This window comes from Temnothorax curvispinosus, unplaced genomic scaffold, assembly GCF_003070985.1.
Source record: "Temnothorax curvispinosus isolate PA1 unplaced genomic scaffold, ASM307098v1 QBEX01003978.1, whole genome shotgun sequence".
In the NCBI taxonomy this organism is placed as follows: domain Eukaryota; kingdom Metazoa; phylum Arthropoda; class Insecta; order Hymenoptera; family Formicidae; genus Temnothorax; species Temnothorax curvispinosus.
The window spans coordinates 1-1,839 of NW_020213758.1; the positions used below are offsets into that span (position 1 = coordinate 1).

Here is a 1,839-nt window from a genome sequence, read left to right on the forward strand (position 1 = left end):
CATAACTGCAGGACTGACTGGCAACAATTTCGTGAACTTCTTAACGCTTCCCTCAATACAAACCAAAGGCTGAAATCGGAAGAGGACATAACATCTGCTGTAGAGCATTTTAATACTATGGTGCAGAGCGCAGCTTGGGAGTTTACCCCTTTACACGTAACTATAAGGATAAAAAGTTAATCTTTTCTAAACCGATATTGAAAACAGTCTCCGAAAAAAGGCACCTACGGAAGCAATGAAAATCAACTAGGTGCCCTCACTTAAAAACTCGATTAAACCAAATTGTAAAAAAAATTACGACCACGAATCAGAATCGAACCGATTGCAACGTACGTCGTATGCGCGAGGGCAGCAACATAAAGAGCGTGCTAACAGAGCTCCATAAATTGTGGGTGAAGGAAGGTCCTAAGAATCCTACCTGTTCAGAGAATGATATGTATAATTTCATCTCGCACGAACGATACATGTGGTCGATCGATATAGACGGAAAAACTTACAAGAAACCCTTGCTATTGACGGACTGCATAAAATTTCTTCCTAAGAATTTTACGCGTCTGACGGCCGCGTATCAGGCGCCCTCGGGTAATATCGTGTTGTTCGCGGGCAATATGAGCTACATGATCACTTACCCGCGTCTAACGCTAGTGTCAACTTGGCCGAGACCTTACACAGATCTCGGACTTCTTGATGCGAACGCGAAGATCAACACCGTGCTGAACACGAACAAAGGACGAATCTTCATCATATACAACGATAATTTTGTGAACGAGATAGACGATTGTTCGATGAATATCGTTAAGTTCTACCACATTGACATGATATTTCCGGAAATACCTCACAGCGTATCGTCGGCCTTTCGATACATCGACAGTAATCTATACTTTATCAGTAAAAACCGAATCTACAGATTCAACGAATTCACGAAAACCGTAACGGCATCCGGCAATCTGGGGATCATCAGTATTACCTGCCCGGGAGAGGGACTGATGATGCAACTGCGAGATCTATTGAGTCGATTCGTTCGAATTAACGCGAGGGAGACATCGAAAAGAGAAGAGGAAGAATAGAACGATTCGACGTAACCCCCCTTTTTGTATGCCACTCCTGAGAATATTAATGAAAGGAGGGGAATCGTAATTTATTTTTTTCAAGTTATATTCCTCCTCGACTTCCCCCGAACGACTCATTCTCGAGTGACCCGTCAACCGCACCGCGACAACGGAGAAAAAAAGAGATATGTGCTCGACGTTACACGCCCCGTATTTCGAACAGCGCAAATCCGACCTCGAGAACGGTGTCGGTGTCGGTAGCACAAAAAAAAAGAAGAAGAGTCAACGAGCAATCGACGGAATTAGAAACTCCGTTTCCGAATCGGGGCAACGTCGACTCCCGGAAAAACACGCGGTGAGTTCGCGACGATCCCGTATCACTCGCCTACGATCTAACAATAATTTTTTTCTATCTCCAGTTACGACGACGATGACTACTACGACGACAGTACTTTGAAAAGCGACGTCGAACGTCAGTAGATAATCTAGGAAAAACAGGAAATAAGTTCAAATATCAATCCATTTCACACCTTTTACCGTAAAAATGATTTCTCTTATCGGGTATATATTCCGTAAGGATTTGGCACTTCTAGCATTGAAAGTTATCGAAACAGAATTTGCGCCAGTGAAAACTTCTATCAACAAAGGTAAGAGAAAAATATAATAATAATTTATTTTATTTTATTTTATTTGTACACATTTAAAATATATATATACTTTTACAGAAAACTATTATGAAACCGCCAGTAGAACAACCGGCAGTTGATTCGCTGGAGGCCGACGGGGTCCT

At 42.2% G+C, this 1,839-nt stretch overlaps 1 protein-coding gene across 1 annotated transcript; it reads left to right on the forward strand.

Moving 5' to 3' along the window:
* The first annotated feature begins 338 nt into the window (after positions 1-338).
* On the forward strand, positions 339-1,067 carry LOC112453066. The gene has a single exon (XM_025013609.1). It carries the CDS (start codon positions 339-341, stop codon positions 1,065-1,067), a length of 729 nt encoding a protein of 242 aa, XP_024869377.1.
* The last annotated feature ends 772 nt before the right edge of the window (positions 1,068-1,839 follow it).